The 24,332-nt window shown below is 45.2% G+C and overlaps 1 protein-coding gene across 5 annotated transcripts in view; it reads left to right on the top strand.

The window, feature by feature from the left end:
- IQSEC2 (IQ motif and Sec7 domain 2) overlaps window positions 1-24,332 on the top strand; it is a 415,732-nt gene that overhangs the window by 275,995 nt on the left and 115,405 nt on the right. The window contains exon 1 of one of the 5 annotated variants that reach the window (XM_029607450.1): window positions 21,538-21,709. The exons of the other annotated variants lie outside the window; for them this stretch is intronic. Within the exon in view, the coding sequence (XP_029463310.1) occupies window positions 21,645-21,709 (65 nt within the window). The 5' untranslated portion in view covers window positions 21,538-21,644. Of the gene's footprint in view, window positions 1-21,537; window positions 21,710-24,332 lie in introns of those variants that run through there. 5 annotated transcript variants of the gene reach the window in all.

Genomic DNA, 24,332 nt, shown 5'->3' with positions numbered 1-24,332 from the left:
TGACCATTGCCTCGACTGACTACGCCTGCCTTCTCCATGCGCTGACCATTGCCTTGACCAACTATGCCTGCCTTCTCCGTGCGCTGACCATTGCTTTGAACGACTATGCCACAGGCTCTTCTGTGTCCAGAGTCCTACGTTGCTTGCCACAACTTCCACTTGCCATCAGCTCTGATCCTAGCCTGTCAGTGACACTTCCTCTCGCCAGGTGGACTTCCATCAAGCAGTGGAAAATGTAGAAGAATGTAAAAAAAAAACTGATCCACTCTGTATATGAAGCTTTGGATACCGTGGCCAGTTCATCAGTCACTTCCATAGAGGCTCAAAGGATCATGTGGTTGTGAGTGAGTGGCTTTATTAAAATGTGCATGACCATCTGGCAGATATACCCTGCACAGGGTGACTCTCTCTCTCTCCCTCCTAGAGAGTTCCTCCTTCAGTGTATTTAGAAGGTATATGAGTGCCAAATAAATACTTTGGACTCTCAGGATGGGTTTCCAAAAAACCTTTACTGCAGCAATTCTTCAAAAATGAGTTTCTGGCAGAATATATGTACTAGTTCTTGATGCAGTAAATTGTATCTTGGTTCTCCAGTTCTTCTTTATCTGTGCAAGTGTCCCTCAGTAGATGGGCCTGGGAAAGAAAAAGTTCACCCTTCAGGGCATGGAAAAATAAACCTTCCCAGATGGGCAGGGATATCCTCGTTATAGACAGAAATCTTCTTACAAAATAGGGGATATAAAACAATGCACAGTTCCTTCATATACTGTACTTCTTCTCTCCAGAGTAAAGACTCTGGATGGAGGTTTCCAAATGTAACAAGAAAGTCTTACTCATAGTTCTCCTTTTCTGATGGCAAACACGATCTTTTGAATGAAAGGTCCTGGCATCAGGGAACAATCATCTCTTCCAGCTTTCCCCAGTCTAGGGCAGGAAGAGTGACAGAAAAAAATTTCCTCCCAGATCCATGAGAATCAAACTCTTTACCCAAATATACAAAACTGGAAATCTCCTGCAGCAGGTAGCCATCAACCACAGATTTTGAGATGGAGCAGGCAGAGTCTTCCCTAGCCTGATCTACCCTATAAAAGGGACATCCCTGTAATCCCTTTCTGGACCAAGAACCAGGGACTCACAAGGAGCTCCAAAAATCATCAAAATCATAAGAACACAAAACTAGAGGCAATCCAGTCAGACAGGTGGTGTACTGGAAGGAGTTAAGTCTCCCACCTACCTTATATCCCAAACCATGTGGTCTCATCCTGGGAATAGGCAAAACCACAAACCATAAAAATGTCCTTCTCCCACAAAAGTCTAAGCAGAAACTGCCACTGCCACACAGATCTATGACCCAGCCTGATTTTATAAAGGTAGGGTGGCTGACCACTCCAGCAGCCTCTCTGGAAGTGCTGTTCCCTTAAACTCCCTCAACAGCAGTGACCTGTTCGCATTCAGAATTCCTGGTGATGCTCCTCCTTGAACAACCCTCACCACTTCCAAATGGGAATTCTTTCTCCTCTGAGTGATCTGCTGCATCCATCTTCAAATTTAAATATCCCTGTGTATTAGCCAATCGCTTGGAATCCATGATAAACTGTCCCTGTAAGAAGTTGCCATACTGGGTCAGACCAAGGGTCCATCAAGCCCAGCATCCTGTTTCCAACAATGGCCAATCCAGGATACAAGTACTCAAACATGAAATAAATCCCATGCTAATAATGCTAGTAATAAGCAGTGGTTATCCCGTAAGTGAACTTGATTAATAGCAGTTTATAGACTTCTCCAGGGACTTGTCCAAACCTTTTTTAAACCCAGCTACACTGATTGCCTTTACCACATCCTCTCGCAGTGAATTACAGAGCTTAATTATTTGTTGATCATGGGATGATATTTCAAGGATTGTTGAGCAGAGATGGGATCCACGTGTCGAAGAAGGGTGCAATGTCTTTCAACACAGAATGGCAAATCTACTGAGTATGGCTTTAAACTATAATCCCCTCTGTAGCCACAAGAGTCAACTATATATAGAAACAGAGAGTGAAAAACTTATGCTGGATAGTTGGTACTAACTACTAACTTTCAAATACGCCAACACACATCCGATCTACAACATTCACTGACGCTGATAAAGTGAAAACATCAATTTCTTGATTAAGAGTTGGTGACCATCATAATAGGCTTCATCGATATAGCTGTCGCTTTAGGACTCTGCCTTATATTTAAACCCAGGCGGTTTAAATATATGGTTCCTACCATACTGCTATATTAGTATTACTCTTGACAAAGGACAAGCATGTCCAAAACACGGTCCTGTGTTGGGAGACCAGAGTACAGCGGTGAGAACAGCCAGTACTAAACGGATTCAGAAGAAAATATTGGAAGCAATAATGTGGAGATATTTGACCGTCTAAAAAGCTCTAATGGAAGAACTGGTTCATTTTGAGAAAAAGCTAAGGAGTTCATGAGTGAACATTTTAATTGTTGCATATAAAAAAAGTTTTGCACACAATAATCAGCAATAGTGACCTATGATTAAATATAAGGCAGAGTCCTAAAGTGTCAGCTATATCGATGAAGCCTATTATGATGGTCACCAACTCTTAATCAAGAAATTGATGTTTTCACTTTATCAGCGTCAGTGAATGTTGTAGATCGGATGTGTGTTGGTGTATTTGAAAGTTTAAACTATAATCATCAGGGATGGGTGAACAAAACCCTAAGATAAATAAAACATTAAATATTCATATAGAAATGTGAAATGTGAAAAAAGGCAATATTTGGAAAGCTATGTACATTAATGCTCATAGTATGGGGAATAAAGTCCCAGATCTAGAGGCAGTCATGGAAGAAGATGATTTAGATTTAGCAGCTATCACAGAGACCTGGTACATGGAAAACCATGGCTGGAATATAGTTATACCCGGCTATAATCTATTCAGGAAAGACCTGATAGGAAGAAAAAGAGAAGGCGTGGCATTATATATAAAGAAAAGTATTAAAGCAACAGAACTGCTGAGCTTATGAGGTAAGGAGGAGGCACTGTGGGTTAATCTGAAAAAAGGGAATGGAGTATATATTTATATTGGTGTAAATTACAGACCTCCATCACAGACAGAAAAGATGGTTAGGGATTTAATGGCGGGTATTCACAGGATTGCTGTAAAAGATGAGGTGCTGTTTGTAGGGGATTTTAATCTTCCAGATGTTGATTGGGATATTCCAAATGCAGTGTCTTCTAGAAACAGGGAGATCCTGGATTATCTGCAAGAAGAACTGTTCTGTCAACTGGTTATGGAACCTACACGGGAGGGGGCAATACTGGACCTGGAGCTTACCAATGGTGACAGTATCTCTGATGTAGTAGTGGATGATCATCTGGGAACCAGTGACCACCGGATGGTGTGGTTCAGTATTAGAACTCAAGAGATGAAGGTTCATTCTAAGATGAGTGTCCTAGACTTCAGGAAAACTAACCTTTTAAAATGGGGAGTACCTCAAGGAGTCGTTAGCTGGATGGGAAAATCTAGGGGAAGTAGAAGGACAGTGGGCAAAACTAAAAGGAAATATCATAAGGGCAACTAATCTTTTTGTTAGAAATGTAAATAAAGGGAAGAGGAAAAAGAGAGTGTTTGTTTATTTTATTTATTTATTTAAAGTCTTTTCTATACCATCGCTAACTTATATACCATCGCAACGGTTTACATGTAGGCACATAAGTAAGTTTGGAGTAAGCGTACTATAGTACATTCTAACAGGTGCCATTAAGTTTCGGTTTCATTAAATCATAAAAATACGTACAAATGTTTAGTGATGTAGGTTCTGGCCAGGTGTACTTAGAAGGTACTTTTACAGGTCAAAAAAAATCACATTTACTGTGTTATATTATTACATTCATTGTGTACTCAATTTGTTAAAATATTGTAATGCACATTTATGAGAATAGTGCTGTGTGCCGGTGCTCTTCTATTTATTCCAGTGTATTTTCTGTCCTCCGGTCTCTTTATAAAAGGCTGGTTTAAAAAGCCATGTCTTTAGACTTCTCTTGAATGTTTTGGGGTCTCTCTGTAATCTGATCTCCAAAGACATTGTGTTCCAGAGTGTGGGTCCTGCTAAAGACAATGCCCTTTCTCTTACCTGGGTTAGTCTCGCTGTCTTGACTGAGGGAATGGTTAAGAGAGCTTTGTTTGCTGAACGAAGGTTCCTGTGTGGTACGTGTACCCGTAGTGCAATTATGATTTTCTAAAGAAGTAGCTGAAAAGGTTAGCTTTCATAAACTATAATAGATCGCAGAAAGAGGAAGACAGGCGGTGATATCTGGAAAACCTAAGAGAAGCTGGGAAAGTAGTCAGTAGGGTAAAGATGCAAATGGAAGAAAAAAAATAGCAAATACGGTAAAATGGGGAACGACTTTTTTTTAGATATGTTAGTGATAAAAAGAAGTATAAAAGTGGCATTGTGAAACTGAAAGGTGAAGGTGAAATATGTAGAGGCTGATGAGCAAATATTTCTGTTCAGTGTTCACTGTGGAAGGGCCTGGAGCAGGACCACATAAAACAAACACAAATAAAATTGAAAGAGAGATAAATCTCAATCGATTTTCAGAACAGGGTGTTCATGAGGAGCTAACTAAACTTAAAGTAGATAAGGCGATAGGGCCGGATAGGATACATCCGAAGATACTAAGAGAACTAAGAGATGTCCTGGCAGCTCCGCTGGCTGACCTTTTCAATGCTTCTTTAAAGTCTGGAGTAGTTCCAAAGGACAGGAAAAGAGTTGATGTGGTTCCTATTCATAAAAGTGGAAGTGAGGAGGAGGCTGGGAACTACAGGCCAGTTAGTCTGAGGTGAGCATACTAATGGAATCACTCCTAAAAGAGAGAATAGTGCAATTTTTGGAATCCAATGGATTGCAAGATCCAAGGCAGCATGGTTTTACAGAGGTAAATCTTGTCAGACTAATTTGATCAGTTTCTTTGATTGAGTGACAGAGAGTTGGATCAAAGGAGAGTTCTAGACGTAGTGTACTTTGATTTCAGCAAGGCCATCGACACAGTTCCGTACAGAATACTTATAAATTCATATGATGTGCAGCTCGTGGGAAGGCCCTATGAGGAAATCTCACTTACCCCAACATCGCTTCAATTCGCAGGTGGCAGGAACACTGCTCCAATTAAGACCATGCCAAGCAGCTTGCACACAGGTGCAGCATCCAGACCCCACCATGCTCCTATTCCTCTCAGACCTCACTCTAGGCACTCGTCTATATTTAAAGGGCCCAGGGCAGGAAACCCAAACCTGGTGCCTTTCAATGATGTCATCCACTCCATACTACTTAAAGCAGCCTTGGACTATCAATGGTATCTCAGCAACAGGTCTTCTGTCTTGTCGTGTGTGTTGTCTAGTATTCCTGGTTCCTGATGTCCTGCTTTCCTGTTTCTTCATCCAGCCTTGCTTTGCCTCATCTTACAACCTTGCCTCATCCAGCCTTGGTTCGTCCAGCCTTGTCTCTCTAGTCTTGTCTCCTCCAGCCTTCCTTGTCGAGCCTTGCCTTGTCCTTCCCACTTCATACAGTGTCTTCTGTGTGTCTTCGTCCATCTTGGCCTGAATTTCTGGATCTTGACCTCTTGCTTGTACCTGACCACAATTGTCTACTGCCTGGACCTGACCACGATTGCCTGCCTCTTGGACCTGACCTCTTGCTTGGACCTGACTTTGATTGCCAGCCACCTGGACCTAACCTTTGTCTGGTCATGACCATTCTTGTTAGCCACCTGCCCCAACCTTAGCCTCACTCCAATTCCATTAGTCTGCTGCCTGCCCTTACCCCGGCGTACCTTTGGACTCTAGGTCTCATCACCAACCTATGGACCCGCCTAAGACCTGCCAGCCACCAGAATCCAAGGGCTCAAGACTGTGGGGGAAGCAGCTGATGAAGGTGAAGTTCCAGTCTGTCCTGCTTCATGGCATGTCCGCCAACTGCCTGGGTAGGCCTCATAGGTTCACCTATGAGGCTGCGTCAACTACTTCAAGGCATAAAGGGTTCACACCCACACCATCCTTCACATAAATAAATTGTGTGCTGTTGGTATGGATTCTTGCGTGACTGACTGGGTTAGAAACTGGCTGAGTGAGAGGCAACAAAGGGTGGCGGTAAATGGAGTTTTCTCTGACAAGGGAGTTGTTACTAGCGGTGTGCCTGAGGGATTGGTCCTTGAACCAGTTCTTTTCAACATTTTTGTGAGCGACATAATGGAAGGGTTTTCAGGAAAGGTTTGTCTTTTTTCCAATGATACCAAAATCTGTAACAGTGTGGACAGTCAGGAAGGAGTGGAAAACATGAGGAGGGATCTAGTGAAGTTCAAGGAATGATTTAAGGTTTGGCAGTTAAGATTTAATGCTAAAAAATGCAGAGTAATGCATTTAGGCTGCAAAAACCCAAGAGAAAGATACAGTATTGGAGGTGAAATTCTTCTAAGCACAAAGGAAGAGCAGGATCTGGGGGTAATTATATCTGATAATCTTTAAGGTGGCTAAACAGGTGGATAAAGCAACGGTAAAAGTCAGAAAAATGCTTGGCTGCATAGGGAGAGGAATGTTCAGCTGTTATTAACAGTGGTCTGCGGACTGCTGCTCTTACCTCCAGACCCAGGCCAACATGCGGCAGAATGCCGCCAGCAATCCCATGCGGCTGGACATTGCCGACGCTCCTCCACTGGTCCAGCACTTCCATGCACGACACTGCTTAATTTAAAGGACCCGTGGCGGGAAAAGCCCCGTGGTACCCCCTGATTATATCTAATGTTTTGGCCTATAAAGACCCTTACTTGCTTTGCCTCGATGCCCACTACTTTGTGTAGAGCACGTTGCTACAGCATCTTATCTTCAGCCCAGCCTGTCTTCAGTGTCTCATCCTCAGGTTCAGTATTGTCTTCAGTATTCCTTGCCTCCTGTGCTTCTCCTCACCTTCCTGCCATTCCTGTTGGACGGATACCTGGTATTGACCTTGGCCTGCTTCTGGATACGCTTGTCCTCCACCTGCCAGTGACTACAGCCTGTCCCTGGATGTGCTAGACCGCTGCCTGCCACTGGATAGGCCTAATAATCGCCTACTTCGACATAGCCATCTCGACAGATCTCTTCGCCAACAGCAGAGGCCCCACCTAAGACTTGCCGGCCCGAGCACCCAAAGGCTCAACCTGAGGGGAATTTGGACTGGTAAAGGCAAAGCGACAGCTGGGCCTCTGCTTCATCCAAGTCCACATGCCAATGGTGGGGACCTGCAGGGCTCCTCTATGCAGGTTGCATCAACGCTGCCTTGGCCTAAGGGTCCATAAATGCAACAAAATGCAGAAAAAGGAAGATGATATTGCCCCTATATAGGTCCCTAGTAAGATCTCACTTGGAACAGTATGTAGAATTCTGGAGACCGCACCTTCAAAAGGATATAAACAGAATGTAGTCGGTCCAGAGGGTGGCTACTAAAATGTGGTCTTTGTTCTAAAGCATACATCTTTGTTCCCTCTACACTTGTTAATTGTAAACCGACATGATGCGATATTTATTGCGAATGCCAGTATAGAAAAACTTAAAATAAATAAATAAATAAATATGGGGATAGACTTAAAGATCTAAGCATGTATACCCCAGAGGAAAAGTGAAATAGGGACATTCAAATATCTCACATTTTTCCATAGACAGGAGGTGAGCCTTTTTCAATGGAAAGGAAGCTTTAGAACAAGAGGTCATGAGATGAGGTTGAAAGGGGGTAGATTCAGGAGTAATCTTAGGAAATATTTCTTTACAGAGAAGGTGGTAGATGTGTGGAACAGCCTCCCAGTTGAAATGGTGGAGACTAAAAAGAATCTGATTTCAAGAAAGCATGGGATAAATACAAGGGATCTCTAAAGCAGTGATGAGAATTATAATGCTAAATAATTGGATGGATGAGAAGACTGGATGGGCCATATGGTCTTTTTCTGCCATCATGTTTCTATGTTTCTCTATTAAATGAAAAATAATTTTCTCCAATATTTTTAAATGTGCTACTTGCAAACTAGTCCTTGAAAGAGTAAATAACCAATTCACATTTATCTGTTCTAGTCCTCTCATAATGTTATAAACTTCTATCATATCCCCCTCAGCCGTCTCTTCTCCAAGCTCAACAGCCTTAAGCTCTTTAGCCTTTCCTCATAGGGGAGCGGTTTATCATTTTAGTCACCCTACTCTGTATCTTTTCCATTGCAACTATATCTTTCTTGAGATGTGGTGACCAGCACTGCACACAGTACTCAAGGTGCGGTCTCCCCATGGAGCGATACAGAGGCATTAATGCATTCTTCATTTTATTCACCATTTCCTTCCTAATAGCTCCTACATTCTGTTTGCTTTTTTGGCTGCCGCCGCACACTGAGCTGACAATTTCAATGTATTATCTACTATGACACCTTGATCTTTTTCCTGGGTGGTAACTACAGCATGGGTTATTTTTCCCCAATATGCATCACTTTGCACTTTCCCTATATGCATCTCCTTGCACTTGACCACATTAAATTTAATCTGCCGTTTGGATGCTCAGTCTTCCAATCTCACAACGTCCTCCTACAATTTATCACAATCTGCTTGTGATTTAACTGCTCTGAATAATTTTCTGTCATCTGCAAATCTGATCGTCTCACTCATCGTTCCCTTTTATAGCTCATTTATAAATATATTGAAAAGCACCGGTCTAAGTACAGATCCCTGAGGCACTCCATTGTTTACCCTTCTGAGAAAACTGACTATTTAATCCTACTTGGTTTCCTATCTTTTAACCAGTTGCAGTACACAAAAGGACATTGCCTTTTATCCCATGACTTTTTAATTTTCTTTGGACTCTCTCATGGGGGAGTTTGTCAAATGCCTATACTCTCCCTAATAGCCATACTTTTCCCTTCAAAAAATTCAGCAAACTCTTCATAACATAAAAGATCAGTTTCAACTAAGCCGCTAGAGGATCAGGTCACAGCCACGTTCTTAACAACAGCTATACTCAACTGACTGAAATAGTATAACTTTTTAGCCTTACGCAAAACCACCTTATAGGTTCTCTTCTGAGCCTTACACAGGGCCAAATACTGAGGATTTTTTTTTTTATTTCTAGACTTTTCACAAACTAAACAGGAAATTCCTACAACAGAAATTATCTTCACAGCTCATTCACCAAAAAAGGAAAATCAGTATTACATATGCATAGAGGAACAATTTAACCCATCAGATATTCAAGCCCATTGCTGGGGGGAGTGGGAAATCAGAGGAAATAAAAAAAAAAAGAGAAAAGCAGAAACAGTAAATATCAAGTAAACAAAAAACATTCAGTCCTCCACGAGTAATGCTTTAACCCCAGCTACAGATCTTGCTTCATTAAAGCTCTGAAGTTGTACAGGATTAAAAAATTACATGAGAAACTCCTTGGTACTTTATTAAACATTTTGCTGGAAACTTTCAAAAGAAATCAGCAGCCTTCTTGGTTAATCATTGTCTAAATTCAAGAAAAGCTTTACGCTTCTCTTGGGTCCATCTACCTAAATCCGGGTAGACCCTAACCTTAGCTTCATAAAAATTAACATCTTTGTTTCGGGGAAAAAAAAAAAAAAGATTTAAGGGCCCCAGTGCCTATCGGTTTCTAATGTAAATGTTACAAGAAGGGACTGCCGCAGTAACTGACATGTCCTGCCAGGATTCCAATAAAGCAGCATGTTCAAAGCCTATCCACATTTCGACATATCTTACACTTCTTCCCTCTGCGCTCCAGCTGGCACATTTGCTGCTTCAAAAACACAGAACCAAAAGGCTTGTTGTTCCGATTCAATCCAAAGAGGATTTTTTTTAGATGATCAAACACCGCCCTTAATATGAAGCGTTACAGTGCTACATGCTCTCCAGCAACGGGAGAGTGGCCAGCCCCTCGTGATCACTTGTGTCCAGCAAGTCACCCACAGGCTCCAGAATTTACGTGCGCTGGGCATTTAAAATCTGCCCTATAATGTTATCCTGTTTACCCTACCTGAATTATTGTAAAAAAAAAAAAAAACCAGACAGCTGTGCAGAGATGAATACATAAAATATGAAAGATTTTATCATCCAATAAGTCATAATAAATTAAAAGGATCTTATTTTTGATGAATCATGCATTAATTAAACCAAATTCCTGGTTATCCAAATCCCTCTGCCTTCTCATTGGATGGATCACCACAGGTACTGACCCTCTGCTACGCCACATCTTAGGTCTATTGTTCTCCTGTTCCCTCATTTAAGGGAAATAGGGTATTCATTCTGAAGGGGAATGGGTAACGGAAACCGCTGTCATTGCAGCAAAATCTAATCACATATCACCTCCCCCACAGAATATGAATATGGTGCTATTGCCGTTCAAAACACATATCCACACCAGAACCTCACCCGTTGTCTATCCTCATTTCATTGTTACTGACCTGTACCCAGTTCCCCTTATAGTATCAGGGATTGCGAAAACCCAGAAGTAAATTACTGCCCCCCCCCCCCCCAAAACACATTACAATATTAAGAGATTAAAAAATCAAAAAGAAACAATGGACCACCCTCCACAAAAACACCCTTGCCTTCAGATGTAGCCTTCAGGGTTCTGCAAAGAGGCTTATTAAGGGGCAAAGCTCTTAAGCTTTGCCCCCTTTGGCAGTGATCCTGCCATGCCCAGCCAGGCTGGCTTTTGTCTTGCTAGCACACAAAATAATCAATGGTTAAACTGGTATATTTTTTATATCATATCACACAGCCATCAAAACTTGTGGGACCCTTCCTTACTCATAGAGTCAGTATCGCAATCAAACTCTCATTTGGTATAGGGTCACTTTACTTTACTTTATTTTAATCCACTATATTTTGTTCACTTTGGGGCAGATTTTCAAAGGGGTACGAGCATAAGATACACGCGTACACCCCGAAAACCTGCCCCAAGCTCCCCCTGCGCGTGCCGAGCCTATGTTGCATAGGCTGCTGGCGCACGCAAAGCCCCAGGACGCGCCTAAGTCCCGGGGCTTTCCTGGGGGGACGTGTCGGGGGGGAGGGGGGGGCGTGTCGCGGCCGGCACGTCATCGGTGGCGTTCCAGGGACATAGCCGCGGCCTCCAGACCAGCCCCCGGACCGGAACATGGCACACCGGCAGCCGGCCCGGCACGCGCAAGTTACGCCTGCCTTGGGCAGGCGTAACTTTTGAAATAAAGGTAGGGGGGAAATTAGTTAGGGCCGGGGGGGCAGGTTAGTTAGGGGAAGGAAAGGGAAGGTGGGGGGTACCGGAAAGAAAGTTCCCTCCTAGGCCACTCCGATTTCGAAGCGGCCTCGGAGGGAACGGAGGCAGGCTGCGCAGCTCGGCGCGCGCAGGCTGCCGATTTTGCGCAGCCTTGCGCGCGCCAACCCCGGATTTTAAAAGATACGCGTGGCTACGCGCTTATCTATTAAAATCCGGCGTACTCTTGTTTACGCCGGGTGTGTGAATAAAAGTATGTGTTTGCGTACTTTTTTAAAATCTGCCCCTTTTTATATTATTTTTTGTTAAGATAAAACAAGTCTCTCAACGGACACGATCGTGTTTCGAACCGCAAGTTCCTGCTTCAGGGGAAATGACTCCTTCCAAATTTCCTAACTTTGACATGCACAGAAATTTATATTCTTTCCATCAGCATAATTCCAACTGGCTATTTCTTCGTCCACTTCTTCTTACGCGGTCTGAATTCAGACTCGCACATTTAAAACATGGCGGCAAACTGGAACCTTTTAAACTCATCACCGGAAAATACGGAAACACCCCCAGTCTTCAACCAGGTCGTACTCATGCGGGCAGACAACCAACTTCAAATTTTGCCTTTGCACATCTACTAAAAATTGAATTCAATCGCATATCCTTAAAATGCAAACGGCAAAGTCCTTATAGCCTCGGAGCAGATTTCAATCGCCGGGAAGGTCACTCGTTTCTCCCCCGTCAGCACATAAAAAACCCGTAACAGTTCATAACCGGGTACATTCTTCAACGTAAGGGGAGTCTTCTAACAGGTCCAGCAGGTGATTAGCACCCAGCCCTCTGTGCGACATCGATCGCATATGAAGTCCTCTTTCACATCCAGATATCTTGCCACGGCGCATAACACTGCCCTAATTACATCTTCACATGTGGAGTCCTCATTCACGGCCAGATCCAAAACGCGTGATATTTACTAATTACATAGAATGAAAATATTAACCACAACTTCATTCATCGTGAGCTCTGAAAACATTCAGCAGGGGGATCCACTGGTCCCACTTGTATCATGATCAACATCAACAACCTGATGTCCCCAGAATACTCGGAGTGTTTGTGTAAAACATTACCCTATTTTTTTAAACCACACAAAACACAATACTTTGACCTGCTGTGGTCTCCATTGAGAGACTTGTTTTATCTTAACAAAAAATAATATAAAAAGTGAACAAAATATAGTGGATTAAAATAAAGTAAAGTGACCCTATACCAAATGAGAGTTTGATTGCGAAACTGACTCTATGAGTAAGGATCCCACAAGTTTTGATGGCTATGTGATATGATATAAAAAATATACCAGTTTAACCATTGATTATTTTGTGTGTTACAAACAGAGGTTTACTGGAATATACATTTGTGTGGTTTTGGGTGTTGTTTGTGATTGATATCATACCTTTTGTCTTGCTGGCCCAGGAGTGATATCCGGATGGGGGCCAAGGAGCCAAAAATAGCAGCAAACCCAGAGCCTGCAAAGAAAAATGTCCCACCACAGGGACAGCTGGCAGGCAGGATTCCCTAATGCTGCCTGAGGTGAAAATGCAGTGACTCAACTCAGGCCAGCTTTTGCTTCAGTGGGAGACTGTGCAGTGTCATAAGAACATAAGAAATTGCCATGCTGGGTCAGACCAAGGGTCCATCAAGCCCAGCATCCTGTTTCCAACAGAGGCCAAACCAGGCCACAAGAACCTGGCAATTACCCAAACACCAAGAAGATCCCATGCTACTGATACAATTAATAGCAGAGGCTATTCCCTAAGGGGCGGATTTTAAATGCCCTGCGCGCGTAAATCCGGCCGGATTTACGCGCAGGGCCCTCGCGCGCCGGCGCGCCTATTTTGCATAGGCCGCCGGCGCGCGCAGAGCGCCGGGACGCGCGTAAGTCCCGGGGCTTTCTAAAAGGGGCGGGGAGGGGGCGTGTCGGGGACGTTCCCGAAACGACGCGGCATTTCGGGGGCATGCCGCGGCGTTTCGGGGGCTGGCCCGGGGGCGTGGTGCCGGCCCGGGGGCGTGGACGAGGCCTCCAGACCAGCCCCCGCATCGGGGTGACAGTGCGCCAGCAGCCCACTGGCTCGTGCAGATTTACGTCTGCTTTTAGCAGGCGTAAATCTGCCAACAAAGGTAAGGGGGGGTTTAGATAGGGCCAGGGGGGTGGGTTAGGTAGGGGAAGGGAGGGGCGGAGGGAACAGGCAGCGCGCATGGGCTCGGCGCACGCAGGTTGCACAAATGTGCACCCCTTTGTGCACGCCGACCCCGGATTTTATAAGATACGCGCGTATCTTATAAAATCCAGCGTACTTTTGTTCACGCCTGGTGCGCGACCAAAAGTACGCGATTGCGCAATTTTTTTAATCTACCCCTAAGTAAACTTGATTAATAGCAGTTAATGGACTTCTCCCCAAGAACTTATCCAAACCTTTTTTGAACCCAGCTACACTGTGTGGTACATTTTAAAAAAGAGCACGCGCGCGTACTTTTGTTCGTGCACCAGGCGTGAACAAAAGTACGCCAGATTTTATAAGATATGCGCGTAGCCGCGCGTATCTTATAAAATCCGGGATCGGCGCATGCAAGGGGGTGCACATTTGTGCAACTTGCATGCGCCGAGCCCTGCGTGTGCTGCCCGTTCCCTCCGAGGCGGCTCCGAAATCGGAGCCGCCTTGGAGGGAACTTTCCTTCCACCCCCCCCCCCCCCGCACCTTCCCCTCCCTTCCCCTACCTAACCCACCCTCCCGGCCCTATCTAAACCCCCCCCTACCTTTATTCCAAAAGTTACTACTGCCTCTGGGCAGTAGTAACTTATGCGCGCCGGCTCTCTTCTGGCGCGGCAGGCCCCGACACAAGCCACTGTGTCGGGGCACTCGGCCACGCCCCCAGACCGCCCACACGCCCCCGAACCGACGCCCACGCCCCCGACCACCCCTTTTTGCAAGCTCCGGGACTTACACGCGTCCCGGGGCGCGCACAGGGGGTTTTAAAGGGTTACGCACATACCTTATGCTCGTAACCCTTTTTAAAATCCGGCCCTAACTGCACTAACCACATCCTCTGGCAACAAATTCCAGAGCTTAATTGTGCATTGAGTGAAAAAGAATTTTTTCCGATTAGTCTTACATGTGCTACTTGCTAACTTCATGGAATGCCCCCTAGTCCTTCTATTATCCGAAAGTATAAATAACCGATTCACATCTACTCATTCAAGACCTCTCATGATCTTAAAGACCTCTATCATATCCCCCCTCAGCCGTCTCTTCTCCATGCTGTATAGCCCTAACCTCTTTAGTCTTTCCTCATAGGGGAGCTGTTCCATCCCCTTTATCATTTTGGTTGCCCTTCTCTGTACCTTCTCCATCGCAACTATATCTTTTTTGAGATGCGGCAACCATGTCATAGCATATCAGCAGGGCACTTTCACAGCATATCAGCTTGATTCTAAGTCTGCTACTGAAAACCCCCACAAGAAGGTCACACTTTTGGTGGAGAGTCACATTTTAGTATATGGTCAGTGAGCTCCAGTCCTTAGTGATTTAGCCACTAAATTCCACTGGAACAGGGTGGTGCTCCATACATATCACAGATTCCTGACTACTTCTACCTTAATCAATCGTCTTTCCAACAATCTTCCTATAGTGTTATGCACATAGGGGAGAGGCTGCACTTCATTTACTGGATTGCAAAAGAGCTGTCACCATCTGTCAGAAACCCAGAAGGCCAGGCCTGGCAGTAACTAAGACCATGCTCCTTAATTGGGTAGCAGCTTACATTTCTTACCTTTTTTTTAAATTTTATTTTTATTGAGTTTAATTATAATTGTAACATATATTTCAATGCTTGTTATACATTCAACTTTGTATTTTTAGAGCCTTGTTGCTTGTTACAATTTAACCATTACCCGCAGAGGAAAAATCAGATTATTTATGTATTTATTTAAGACCATTTATAGCCTGCTAATCCAATAAAAATTGCTTTCAGCAGAATACACGATAAGAACAAAACAATGCCAATCAATAGAACTTATCATAAAACCTGATAACATAATCTTAACAAACTTCAAAAATGACAGAGTAAAGAGCTAAATAAGGGTCAAAACCAATGCAAATGAGCATTACAATTTCACAAATAACATCAGCCTCATGTGCACAAGAGTTACATCATCTTCTAGTAGTTCTCTTCTTTGCAAGGCACTGAAAACCCTGCCAATCTAATGTTAGCCAGAATATGCAGCATTTGTTTAATGAATACATTCTCATTTTGATAGATTATAACCTTTAAAGCACAATTGGAGGGGGGGGGGGGGGGGGAGAAGCGAAGCATGAGATTCGCTATTTTGTTGTGGAAAAATTGAGCGAGTTCTTCACATTTATTTTATTTCGAGGCTTTTATATACCGAAGTATAGCAGATTGCCTTCACTCCGGTTTACATGGTAACAACATAGTACAATATAATAACATTGGAACAACTTATTATACTAGGAACGGTGTTCAGGTCATAGGTTTAAAGAGAGCAACGATTACAAACTGGAAATGAACATTTTTACAACAGACGAAAATATCATTTAAAAAGGGGGAGAACTTAAGCAGAGTTCATTGTTAGGTGAGGGGTACAAGAGGACTTGTTGTATTGGAGAGGCTGATCTGAGGGGTGGGAAAAGGGGAGATGTGGATCAGAATTGAGAGGGAAGGGATAACGAGGTGGAGGGGGTGGGGGAGGACATTCGAGGAGGTTAGAGCGTGATATGCATAGGAGAGGAATGAAATAGGAAGTTGCGGGCGGCTTAACCGACACCATCACGGAAAGTTAGGTTGAAATACCAAGTTTTAAGTTCCTTTTTAAATGATTTGATGTCACTAAGTGAACTTAGGTAGTGTGGTAAGGTGTTCCATAATTTGGGTCCTGCGATGGAGAAGGCTCTGTTCCTCGTGTTGGTCAGTTTAGCTATGCTGAGGGAAGGTATGTCTAGATTCATTTTGCATGCTGTTCTGGTAGTCCGTTGCGCTTTGTGAAGGTGAATCATGTCATTGAGGGCGGAGTTGGCTTCTTTGAATATTGCGTTGTGGACAATTGTCAAAGCTTTGAATTCAATTCTTTGTGCTATCGGTAGCCAGTGGAGACTTTTCAGAATGGGGGTGATTTGATCTGATTTCTTCTTGCCAGTAAGGATTCTGGCAGCGGCGTTTTGTAACATTTGGAGTGGCTTTATGGTGGATTTTGGGAGGCCGATCATAAGAGAGTTGCAGTAGTCGAGGCTGTTGAAGATGAGGGATTGCAGCACAGTTCGGAAATCTTGGTGGTGGAGAAGTGGTTTTAGGTGTTTCAGGATGTGGAGTTTATGAAAGCCTTCTTTCGTTTTAGCTGCGATGTTCTTTTTTAAGTTGAGTTCGTTGTCAATCCAGATTCCGAGGTCTTTTGTAGTGTTTTTCAGTTGGATGCAGATGTTGTCGATTTGTAGGAAGTGTGAAGTAGTTGTCAAACCTGAGTTGTGTTTACCTATGAGGATTTACGTTTGGATTCCTCATCTAGAGTAGGTGGGGGTGCCATTTTGGTAAGCTTCGTGAAAAGGGTCTTGGGATTATATTGGTAGTCATGAATTTTTGCTGAATAGTAGTTGCGCTTAGTCTTAAGGATGGTAAATCTGTATGTGTGTAGGGAGGATATGTAAAGGGCAAGTTGGGTGAGAGAGGGGTTCTTGCGCCATTTTTTTTCGAGGAGTCTGAGGTCGCGTTTGAGTTTTTTTTAGGACTGGGGTGTACCATGGTTTTTTGGTCCAGCCTCTCCTGCAGGTGGACAACCTCCACCCTACCCTTATTTAATTTACTTAACTTTTCTAGGTGTCAAGTGCCACCTCATTATTATTTTATGGATGTTTTCTAAATGTGCAACTCATCTTGCTGAATGTTTTGAGTTTTTCCAAACTGTCATCCATTGCTCTTCACTGATGAGAGAGCTCAAATCTTTTTATCAGTTTATCACTATCACTGTAATCAGGCAATTTCTCTTTTAGATTTCCTCCCAAAAACTGTATATTTTGAATATTATTCCTTTGTTAAAATGCTTATACTTAAATACATCTTAAATCATTATTTCAGTTATTGCTTATGTGTGGCTCTGTTATGACTTGTAGGTGTGTGAGTCCTTGGGCCGTGGTGAGAGATGGTACCACCCACAGGGAGGAGCCCTGTGAGGCTCACAGCTGGTGGGCGTGGTCTCAGCGGATGTCAGACACACCTGTGGAATAGAGTCTTTATTACAGAGGTAGAAAGGCACAGCCCGTGGAGCGGGGAGTGCAGGAGAAAGTAAACAGAACAGAGCAGAGGGGGATACCTCGGATGTGGAGATCCGGTAGTGGCCCGCGAAGCGGGGTACGCCGATGAAGTCTCTCTGTATTGGTGATGCGGTAGTGGCCTGCAGCGCAGGGCACACCGAGGGGTCCGTAGATGTAGCGGTAGTGGCCTGCAGCGCAGGGTACACCGAGGGGTCCGTAGATGTAGCGGTAGTGGCCTGCAGCGCAGGGTACACCGAGGGTCCTGTAGATGTGGCAGTAGTGGCCTGCAGTGCAGGGTACACCGAGGGGTCCGTAGATGTAGCGGTAGTGGCCTGCAGCACAGGGTACACCGAGGGGTCCGTAGATGTAGCGGTAGTGGCCTGCAGCGCAGGGTACACCGAGGGTCCTGTAGATGTGGCAGTAGTGGCCTGCAGCGCAGGGTACACCGAAGCGGTCCCACAATGAGGTAAGCGGTGGAGGTACTCGCAGAGTGGTAGTTCCAGCAGAGGTCCTGGGAACAGGAACAGACAGCTGACTAGGCAGAAGGCCCTCCGAGGAGCGGATAGCCAGAGACAAGGAAGGGCCCCCGAGGAGCGTCTCGCCAAAGTGTAGAAGCTGGAACAGAAAGTCCGTAACATGAGCGGAATTCAGCAACGAGGGAACTCTTTGCTAACTCGTCAGTAGGCAGGGCTGGTCAGCTTAAGTACAGCAAGGTGAACACATCATCCAAAGGGGACGCCCCCGAGGTTCCCGCCATGACGTGTTTAAGACTGACCTCTGCGCGCGTGCGTGCCCGCACCTATGTGATCCCAAAGGCAAGTCGGCAGTCGGCAGCACCCACACTGTCCCGGGAATGCCAGGAAGGTTGGCTGTAGCTGGCGGAAGCCGCTATTCTCCCCATAGGTGACAAGGCAGCAAAGAAAGAGGTGAGCATCAGTGGTCGCAGCCGTCTGCGACCGACGGGCGTAATAGGTTCTTCTCCCTTTTCTGAAGGAAATGCACAAGTTGTACATATGCATAATAGGGGCCGATATTCAGCCACACCTATCCGGCTAACTTAAGCAGGATATTCAGCGGCACAGCTAACTTTTAAGTTAGTCGGATAGGTATATTCAGCTAACTTTAGACCTGCCTGCAGCGGCTAACTCTGCTCCTCCCTGATCCAGAATGCCTACCACCTGCACCAGGAACGCTCCTGACCTATCTGGCAAAATTCTAGCCAGAAAAAAAAGTTATACAGCTAGAATTTAGCCACATAAGTCGCAGAATATCACTGATAAGCCATTTAGATGGATAACGTTTCGGTTATCCATCTAAATAGCTTTTGAATATCTACCCCAACAGTAATTTAAAGTTCTCTCCTTTGTCTTCTCTCAATGTAAATGTCTTAGATCCCCATTCCAGCTTGAAATCCAGATTCCCTGTTATGGTGCCAGTGGAAAACAGTCTTTAATAAAAACCTTTTTTTCCTGCAAATCTCCCAGATTTTCAAAATAAAACCTACTAGAAAATGAACTCCGACCCTTCCTTTCTAAGAACGCTACCAAAAAGCTCATTTGCTCTCTTATCACCTCCCACCTAGATTACTGCAACCTGCTCCTCACAGGTTGTGCATTGAACCATATTTCTCCACTACAATCTATCCAAAATTCAGTAGCATGATTGTCTTCCTTCAGTGTCACTATGATCATGTAACTCTTCTTAAGTCACTCCAGCGGCTCCCCTTTCGTTTCTGCTGCATATGATTCAAATTTCTCTTACTCATCAGCACATTCACGCTGCAATTCCTCATTACCTATCTTCTCTTTTTTCTTTCCCTGCACTCTTCCTTCTAAGTTCTGTACTTTGAGCAAGTCGCTGTTATCTGTTTCCTTCTCGTCCACCACCAACTCTGAGCTTTTCACCTTACTGTGCAGTCCATGTGTTTTGCTCCCTTTCTGGACATATTCCAGTCCACTCTAAACACTCAGCTTTTTGAGGTTGCTTTTAAATCCAGTCACTTCTCTACAATAAATACCACTTCCCATTGATGCTTGTTTGTAATGTATATAGAATGTGGAGTTCAATTCACACGTTCACTAGTCCAGGGATGGCCACCCCATCTCCAGTCCCCGAGAGCCACAAACAGGCCAGGCTTTCAGGATTTGCATACAATGGTGCCAGCGTATGCTGATCTATCTCATGCATATTCATTGTGGATCTCCTGAAAACCTGGCGTGTTTGCGGCTCTTGAGGACCGGAATTGGCCACTAATGCTTCAGGATGGCCTCATATGGGATCGACTGCCCATCATTCAAGGCCTCTTTGTGGAGTAGAGCTCGATTCCTTCCCCGGGGCCCATATTTTATGGTTTCATATGGTCTTTCTTATTCTTTCTTATTTGCTGTATTGCATTTCAAAAAAATGGGAAAAAGACAAAACAGGAGGTCTTCACCACAAAACAGGGTTTTTTTAAAATGTTTTCTTGTATTTTGTGAGGCTCCATTTCACCAGCTCATCTTCAGAACAAGTGAAATTTCTTACCTTTGATGGGTGTTATCCGATGGCAGCAGTTGTCACCCATCCCCTCTCCCCATCTCTCCTTAAGGAGTTGCTTTCTAGCTCCTTTTATTTCTTCTAAGCTTAACTGACAATTAAACTGAGCAGCCGCGGGCCTGGCAGCATGTGGGAAACCACCAAGCATGCCTGCAAGGCTTCTAAGAAAGCTCTGGGCTGATCCCTCCTCCGCACCAGCGATCCCGGGTGCAAGGCTTGTTCCATTGTTGTCACCAGAGAACACCTGTTACAGGTAAGCAGTTTCACTGCTCCTGATCTTTACAGGACAGATCCTGTTAGGGGCTGCAGTGTCGGAGATTGTACAGTCACCACAGTCTGCACAGGACACATCATGTTGGGTTCAGCGGTGCCAGGGAGTACGCAGACCCTGGTATTTATAACACACACATTCTGTTAGGAGTGAACAATTCTGAGGGATTATACAGACTCTGGTTCTCTGTAGGACTAGACCTGTAGAATGTACAACTGTGGCAATGGATCATGAACAGCTCCGGTGTGTTTGGAAAGATGATTCTGGCATTGGGCTTGAGATTTGGAGCCAGTATCTGATCAGGTGGGTGCTGAGCTTGGACAAGTGCTGGGTTGGGTGTTGGGCTCTGGTTGTGTAAGCTTTGTGTTGGGATAGATTGGTCAGGGAGCAGAAGTTACGGTAGGTGGATACCGTGCTGGCTGGACGGTGTCCTGGGCAGTGATTAGGTTGGCACTGGGCTGTATTCCCAGGCTGTATTCAGGTCAGTGCATTGCTGAATTGGATGAAGCTGGATGATGAATTCTGATTTGGATGTTAAGCTCTGGTTAAGTCTGGGTTTGAATGAGTGCTGGGCTCTAGTCTGGGCCAGGCTGGGTGCAGGACTCTGATCAAGTAGATGCAGTCTTAGATTCAACTAGCTGGCTGTACAACTCTTGTTGGAGATGGTTGCTGGACAGGACTGGGTGTGGAGCTCTGATTGGGATTGGGCTGGACAGGACTGGGTGCAGGACCCTATTTGTTTTAGATAGAGAGCTATTGTCAGGTCTGGGCAGCCATAGGTGCTAGATTTTAGTAGTGGGTATAGAGCAGTAATTAGGGCTAGCTACACTTGGTGCTGGGTTCTGGTTAAGCCTGGGCTGGGCTCTAGGCATTGGTCAGGGAGGATGCTGAACTCTGTGACCAGGGTGGGCTAGGTGCCGAGCTCTGGTCAGGGTGGGCTTGGAGCCAGGCTGTGGTTGGGAAGCTGCAGCGCTCTGGTCCATGCCGGACTTTTTGCTGGATCTGGACAGGAGCCTGCAAAGCTCTCATCGGGGCCGAAAGTCTGGCTGGGGCTGGGCAGGCTGCCGGGCTCTGGTCGGCGGGTGCTGCCCCCGCCTCGCTGGGCGGGGGATGCTCCGGCCCCTCCACTCCCTCCCTTCCTCCCCGCGCAGCAGCAGAAGCGGCGGGCGCCATGGATCGGGAGGCGGAGGAGAGCCGGGACGGAGCCGGAGGAGAGGAGCGGGAGCCCGGCGGCAGAAGCCAGCGCTGAGAGCTCGGGGAGCGCCGCAGACATGTGGTGCCTGCACTGCGCCTCGGACAAGAGCCCGAGCCTCCTCCAGCAGAAGCTCCGGCACTGGTGAGAGAGCGCGGCCGCGGCTGAGCAGCTACAGAGACCCCCCCCCCCCCCTGCCCCTGCCCCTCCGCCCGCCGTGCAGTGTCCGGGCAGGAGGTACAGGAGGAGCGTGTGGGCTCAGTATCCCGCCACTTGCACGCACTTTTCTCGGGTCGGGTTGTTAGAATCGGGACAGGATGTAAAAAAAATATACGATGCCTGCAGTTACATAATATGTAATATCCTCTGCTGTAAACATACTGTATGTGCAGAAGAAAATGCATATCTTCTAGTAATGTAATGGGATTGTGCACAGTATAGAATGTTATATGTAATATCTACAACAATCACAATGCACTATATATATATATATATATCTTGTATGTATAAAATACATGCAGCCTTCCCTCCATGCACCTCCCAAGCTATAATCAGCATGCATCCACTCCATCAGACCTTATCCTTGCTTTTAGGCCTTTATATATTATAATGGCTTTGTATATGGGTAAATAACTATTTATAGACACACACCCTCTATTGTTGCTCTTATGGGAGGAAATTTTCAAAGAATTACGCACATGTAAAAATAGCATATATGTAAGTAGCATGTACATGTATTTTATAAACCTTATGCATATCCTTGGAGTATGGCTCATAAATCTTAATGGGGGTGGGGGGAGGGAAGGGTAGATTAGAGGAATTTCCCGGCGTTCAGGGGGAGTGTTTGGAAGTACATGCACAAGTTGCAATTTTGTATGTCATATACACAGTGGAAAACGGTAAACAGTGGAGTGCCTCAGGGATTTGTACTCGAACCGGTGCTTTGTAATATATTTATAAATGATCTGGATGACACAAAATTATGCAGAGTAGTTAAATCTCAAGCGGATTGTGAGGAATTGCAGGAGGACCTTGTGAGGCTGGAAGATTGGGTGTCCAAATGGCAGATGAAGTTTAATGTGGACAAGTGCAAAGTGATGCATATAGGGAAAAATAACCCTTGCTGTAGTTACACAATGTTAGGTTCCATCTTAGGAGCTACCACCCAGGAAAGAGATTTAGGCGTCATAGTGGATAATACATTGAAATTGTCTACTCAATGTGCTGTGGCGATCCAAAAAGCAAACAGAATGTTAGGAATTATTAGGAAAGGAATGGCAAATAAAACAGAAAATGTCATAATGCCTCTGTATCGCTCCATGGTGAGACCGCATCTTGAATACTGTGTACAATTCTGGTCACCGCATCTCAAAAAGGACATAGTGCAGAGAAGGGCGACCAAAATGATATGGGGCATGGAACGGCTGCTCTATGAGGAAAGGCTAAAGAAGTTAGAGCTGTTCAGTTTGGAGAAGAGATGGCTGAGGGGGATTATGATAGAGGTCTACAAAATCATGAAAGGACTTGAATACGTTAATGTAAATCGGTTATTTAGTCTCTCAGATAATAGAAGGACCAGGGGGCACTCCATGAAGTTAGCAAGTAGCTACCCAAAGGTAGGCGTTAATTTCTGCCGGCGCTGGGGAAGTGCACAGAAAAGCAGTAAAAACTGCTTTTCTGTGCATCCTCCGACTTAATATCATGGCGATATTGAGTCGGAGTTCCTGAAAGTTAAAAAAAAGTTTTAAAAAAAAAATTGAAATCGGCTCGCGGCTTGAAAACTGGATGTTCAATTTTGCCGGCGTCCGGTTTCCAAACCCATGGCTGTCAGCGGGATCGAGAACTGACGCCGGCAAAATTGAGCGTCGGCTGTCAAACCCGCTGACAGCCGCTGCTCCTGTCCAAAAAGAGGCGCTAGGGACGCGCTAGTGTCCCTAGCGCCTCTTTTTACCGCCGGCCCTAATTTACATATTTTAGTTTACTGAATCGCGCACACAGGGCACTGGCCTGTGTGCGCACCAGGAGAGCGGGCGCTCACCCGCTCTCCCGCGAACTTTACTGTATCGGCCTGTTTGTGAGGTAGGCAGTCCTGGGTGACCATATAACTCCACATCATGGAGCACAAGCTGAGGCACGCCTGGTTTTAACTCCACTGCACGCACAGACATACACTCCTGCTCTTCTTATGGAGCTCTATAAGTAAATGAGAAGTGCTTCTCTACACATGCAGTGGAGTAAACCTAGGGCTGGCTCAGTTTGTCCTCTATGACGTGGAGGTATATGGTACAAATCTGTCCGTCACTCATCTGCTGAGTGCAGGGCTATCTTTGGGGGAGTGGGAGGTGGGGGGGGGGGGGGGACAAATTGGATCAACTTCCCCAGACTTCATGCTTCTAAAGACCCTGCGAAATCCCCTCCTTGGACATTTGACATCGCTCGAGCACCAGTGGGCCAGAAACATAAGAACATGCCATACTGGGTCAGACGAAGGGTCCATCAAGCCCAGCATCCTGTTTCCAACAGTGGCCAATCCAGGCCATAAGAACCTGGCAAGTACCCAAACATTAAGTCAATTCCATGTAACCATTGCTAATAATAGCAGTGGCTATTTTCTAAGTCAACTCAATTAATAGCAGGTAATGGACTTCTCCAAGAACTTATCCAATCCTTTTTTAAACACAGCTATACTAACTGCACTAACCACATCCTCTGGCAACAAATTCCAGAGTTTAATTGTGCGTTGAGTAAAAAAGAACTTTCTCCGATT

The sequence above is a fragment of the Rhinatrema bivittatum genome, chromosome 1 (genome assembly GCF_901001135.1).
Source record: "Rhinatrema bivittatum chromosome 1, aRhiBiv1.1, whole genome shotgun sequence".
Lineage (NCBI taxonomy): Eukaryota > Metazoa > Chordata > Amphibia > Gymnophiona > Rhinatrematidae > Rhinatrema > Rhinatrema bivittatum.
This window is presented reverse-complemented; position numbering and strand designations above follow the sequence as displayed.